The sequence below is a fragment of the Bipolaris oryzae genome, assembly GCF_000523455.1.
Source record: "Bipolaris oryzae ATCC 44560 unplaced genomic scaffold scaffold_423, whole genome shotgun sequence".
Taxonomy (NCBI): Eukaryota; Fungi; Ascomycota; class Dothideomycetes; order Pleosporales; family Pleosporaceae; genus Bipolaris; species Bipolaris oryzae.
In genome coordinates, this window is record NW_006911699.1 from 1 (window position 1) to 4,929 (window position 4,929).

At 30.0% G+C, this 4,929-nt stretch overlaps 3 protein-coding genes across 3 annotated transcripts; 1 reads left to right on the plus strand and 2 right to left on the minus strand.

Annotated features, from left to right (window-relative positions):
* Positions 1 to 396: 396 nt before the first annotated feature.
* COCMIDRAFT_111274 (uncharacterized protein) lies at positions 397 to 1,347 on the minus strand (the record flags this gene model as incomplete). The annotated part of the gene is made up of 2 exons (XM_007695747.1): positions 397 to 1,200; positions 1,243 to 1,347. The coding sequence occupies 2 exons, from the start codon at positions 1,345 to 1,347 to the stop codon at positions 397 to 399; spliced, it is 909 nt and encodes a 302-aa protein (XP_007693937.1).
* A 1,913-nt stretch (positions 1,348 to 3,260) lies between these two features.
* COCMIDRAFT_111276 (uncharacterized protein) lies at positions 3,261 to 3,527 on the plus strand (the record flags this gene model as incomplete). The annotated part of the gene is made up of 1 exon (XM_007695748.1): positions 3,261 to 3,527. A coding segment is annotated over one exon (267 nt), but the record flags the coding sequence as incomplete, so codon positions are not given.
* A 445-nt stretch (positions 3,528 to 3,972) lies between these two features.
* Positions 3,973 to 4,272, minus strand: COCMIDRAFT_111271 (uncharacterized protein; the record flags this gene model as incomplete). The annotated part of the gene is made up of 1 exon (XM_007695749.1): positions 3,973 to 4,272. One exon carries the CDS (start codon positions 4,270 to 4,272, stop codon positions 3,973 to 3,975), a length of 300 nt encoding a protein of 99 aa, XP_007693939.1.
* Positions 4,273 to 4,929: the final 657 nt, after the last annotated feature.

Consider the following 4,929-nt stretch of genomic DNA (forward strand, 5'->3'; position numbering starts at 1 on the left):
CTGAAGGATCTGGTACTTGTCCAGCTGAAATATTGGGATTAGATCCTGCAGAAGATAAAAACACATTGTATCTCATTGATGTGAGATCAGCATTTATTACAGTAGAATCCGTTAACATATCGTATTCTTCTGAGCAATTACTTAGCAGTTCATTAGCTACAACATAATCTATTGTGCAATATAAAGCATAAAATAAGTTTATTGTGTATAATGTTATAATAATAGCTGATAAAGATATATTAGCTATTATTATGTATATAAATACTTTCCCAATCTGATTAATCTTTTTTTACTGTAACTAAGAAATTTAAAAGTAATAGCCGTAAGTAATATTCAAACAGATAATGCAAAACAACTATGATAATAATAGTAACTATTATCTTTGAAGTATGCTTCTCAAGCACTAGATGAGTCACAACTAATTACGTTTGAATCAAATGCGTAAATTAGAGTTGAAACTGAATAATGAATAGCGTCTAATATTGGTGCAGGATATATACCAAATAATACAGTAGGTATAACTAATATTAATAAGATTGTAAACTCTCTTTTAGTTAAATCCGGTATACTAAAGGTAAACATTCTTGAATAGGCTCCACCAAAAGCTATTCTTTGATACATATATATAGTGTATGCTGCAGAGAAAATTATAGAAGTACTTGCAAAAACACCAAATAAAGATGATCTTTCAAATACCCCATATAATGATAAAAATTCTCCTATGAAATTTAAAGATAAAGGAGCTCCACAGTTAGCAAGACATAGTATGAAGAATAATATAGCAAATAATGGCATTACTTGAGTAACTCCTCTGTAGAAAGAAATAACTCTTGTAGAAGATCTGTCATATAATACACCTCCTGCACATATAAATAGACCTGGTGAAACTAGTCCATGAGCCAACCCTAAATTAATAGCACCTTCAATACCTTGTATACTGTTACTGAACACACCTAGAAGATAAACTGCAGCATGAGAAACAGAACTGTACGCAATAAGTTCTTTAATATCTATTGTTCTTAATGTACTAAGACTAGCGTATACTATAGTAATAACACCAATTAGGAAAATTATATAAGTATATTCCATATAAGCTTTAGGTAAAACAGGTAAAATTAGTCTCAGTATACCATATAAACTTAATTTAAGAACAATTGCTGCTAAAATAATACTTCCACCTAAAGGTGATTCAACGTGAGCCTTTAAAAGTCATGTATTCAGGAAAATTGTAGGAGTTTTTACAGCAAAAGCTATAAAAATACCATAAAATAAGAAAAGTTGTGTTAAATAAATGAAATTTCCTTTAAAAAGAGTATCAAAATCGGTAGTACTCATGATAGATGACATTGCTAATATAGACAATAGTAAAAATAATGATCCCAACAGTGTGTATAAGAATAAATAAAAACTAGCTTTTACTCTGTTATCTGACCCAAATATACCTATCAATATAAATAACACGGTGATCAGATTTATCATACATATAAATAATTTAAGATGCGTCTACTTCGTAAAGTAACCCTCCTCTTCATCGAACTGAGTCCGACCTCTGTTCATTTTAGCTTTAATTCTACGAATATCCTCTAACCCTTCCATTGTTAAGTGAGCCTTCTTTTCCATCCATTGGGCAACTTTTTTAAAGTCTTGGTAATCCTCAGATTTTACACCTATAATATTGTATTTATCAAAAAAAGGGATAAGACATTCCATGAAATCTGAGAATTTCGTTACACGAAACACAACGGCATTTTGAGAATGTTTATTTACTGAACCGTACCCTAATAAATTTTGTAAACTTGTAAGTAATTTAGAATCTCGAGAGTGTTGAGCTAAATCAAATTTCAATTGAACGGTTTCTCCTAAGTTTGTTTTACATTTATAAATGTAAACTTGAAAACAAGCTTCACCACTAGCAAACCCTGCAAATCAATAAGGATTACCTATGGCTATATCCTCCATTACAGGTCTTTTAACCGGGACAGTATTAGGGAAAGCTTCTTTTAAACTCTCTGTACCACCTAAATTTATTGAAGCTCTAAAATTTACAATCTTTTGGATACCCTCCATAGTTAAATGTTCCTTATTAATCATCAACAATATAATTTGCTTGAATAAAATAAAATCGGCTCTCTTTTGAGTATTCAAAGGATATTTGTCAAAATGTGGCAATACAACATGAATTAAATCGTGGAGAGAGGCTATTCGATAATGAAGAGTGTTTTTACTTGCATAAGTAATGCTACCAACTCCACCAAAAAAAGCTTTAATTAGTTCTAAAACCATTCTGTCTTTTTTATGAATACAGATTGAATATTTAGTTTCTACACTTCAACCTATTTTAGCTTTAGGGTTTTTACGAATTCTAACTATAAAACTTCCCTCTGCATCAGTAAAACCTGTTACAAAGTAAGGTTTTAGTAAGTAGCCACCTATTTGAGAATTAGCTACTCCTTTTTTATAATTAGCAGTAGAATATGATCTTAGATTATTTAATTGGTTAGAAGGAATTCTGATTGGATAGTTTCTTTTGAAACCCGTTAGAGTACATCTTAACATAGGTGAACTTAGTAAAGTTCCCATGCTACTACCATATACTCGTTGCTCTTTTACAGTATTTACTAATACTGGTTTAGATCCGCGATTGCCCATTTTGTTTTCACGCATCTTAAGGGTTGTTACCTTACCTGAGTAATTACTTCAGCCACATATATCCTTTCGGATATTGCTTGGTACCTTAAGCTTTAGGGGTTCCCCGGAATTTGGCAGTAAATCCCTTCAAGAATATTTTCCAGACATTCAAGCAGAAATTAATAAAACCAGACTTATATTACAACGCACGACTTTTATTCATCCCGGCTCTAATTCCTCGTATTTTTTCTAATCCTTCCTTAGTCAAATGATCCTTATTTTTTATTAAGAGGGCTACTTTCTTAAAATCTTGAAAATCTTGAGATTTTAATCCAAGAATAGGATATTTATCAAATAACGGGATCACTTTATTAGTGATCCCTTCGATATCTGTAATTAATAAATTTCCATGTTCTTCATATTTTTCTGCAAAATATCGACCAACCCCAAAAAACTCCACCAAGTTTCTCATTAACTGCTCATCTCGATTATGCTGAGTAATTTTAAATGACAATCTTACAGCTTCACCTATTTTTGTAGGAGATTTAAAGATACTTACTAAGAATCCCCCATCTCCAGATGTAAACCCACTTATCCAGTGCGAATTAAATATTTTCGTGGGTTGAAACATAGGTCTAGGAAGAGCAGTTACATCTGGGAAAACGTGTTTTAATTCTTCAGATAGTCCTTTATTCAACGAAGTCTTGATTGCGACTATTTCCTTAAACCCTTCTAATGTAATATGTTATTTATCTCTAACCAAACAAAAAATCCTTTTAAACAACTCAAAATCAATTTGTTTCTGTGTTAAAAGTGGATATTATCAAAATGGTCTATTATCACGTTTAAGTCCTTTAAAGAAGAAACACGAAACCGTGCGACATTTTTTACAAAGGTAATATTACCTATTTTAAAATAATTTTGGATTAACTCAAGTAATTCAAGATCCTTCTTATGTAAGCCTATCTCAAAAGAGAGTTTAACTCTTCAACCTAGTTTAAATACAGGATCTTTAGCTAGAATAGTAATAAAAGAACCCTCGGCGTCCGTAAACCCTGTAATGAAATTGGGCTCTAGCCCAGGGTTTGGTTGTAATGTAGAGTATGATCTTGAATAATTTCTTGACCTGTGATCCCCTCCCCTTTCTCTTATTAGAAGGGGTGAGGGATAGAATGATCTAGTACTTTTCTTATATGGTTTTCCAGACCATGTGGCAGGAGGTAAAATTGACTCGAAGAAGATGTAAAAAAGTAAAATATCTAATACTAAGAAAACCGCTAATAATAAAGTTTCTAATAACAGTATTATAATAACATAAGATTCTACATCTTTTGTTATTGATTTTCAATTCGATACTAGTGAGATAGGAATAATAATAGTAGTTAATAGAATGAAATATATAGATAGACCGTCTACACCTAGATAAAAGTCAAAATAACTTATTTCATGATATTCTTGTACAAATTGAAACTGATTTGTACTAAAATCAAATAAAATAAAGATAATTAATGAGATAAAGAAATTTAAGATAGATGTAGTTAACGCTATGAATTTTATATTTCTTAATGAAACTCCATTATCCCTATTAATTAATATTGCAAGTATACCTAATAAGGGAGTTAAAAGTAAAGATGATAATAACATATATAAAACAAAAAGAATAAATTCCTCTAGATAGTGTAGAATGATAATGTATCAACTATACTTTAAATAATCACCATATGGAAAGTAAGGTAAAAAATTCTTTATAAATATATCTATATATATATTGATATATTCATATACATATAAAATAGATGTCCTAAAAATTGAGAATTCTTATCTAAGACTTGAACTTAGATTAGGAGATTAGGAAAATCTTGTTTTGCCATTAAACTAATAAGAATTTTGTAATGAAATTTTATAAAACGGCACATTACTATTATAGCATAATACTTTTTTATGAAGTTATATATTCATACCATTATTGTGCATGTAGATAAACTCGTTTACGAGTAATTAATGATTATTAATATAAATTTTCAATTTTTTGTTTTAATGGGGCTTTAACATCTGTTTAGTCTTCTCCCCGTTATTGCTCTAGAAATAGTAATTACTAATGCAATTTTCCACTAGATAAATATAATTTGTCTACTGGGGTTTGTTATACTATTATGGATAAAAATGTAACTATCCTTTTGGGATGATCACCAGAAGGGGCAGATATTTAAGTCAGTTCCTTCTGGGAGACTAAGTAACAAATTTTACCATTTTCATAACAAGTTAACGGTAATCTAACCATTATTTTCTAATTTTTTTTTT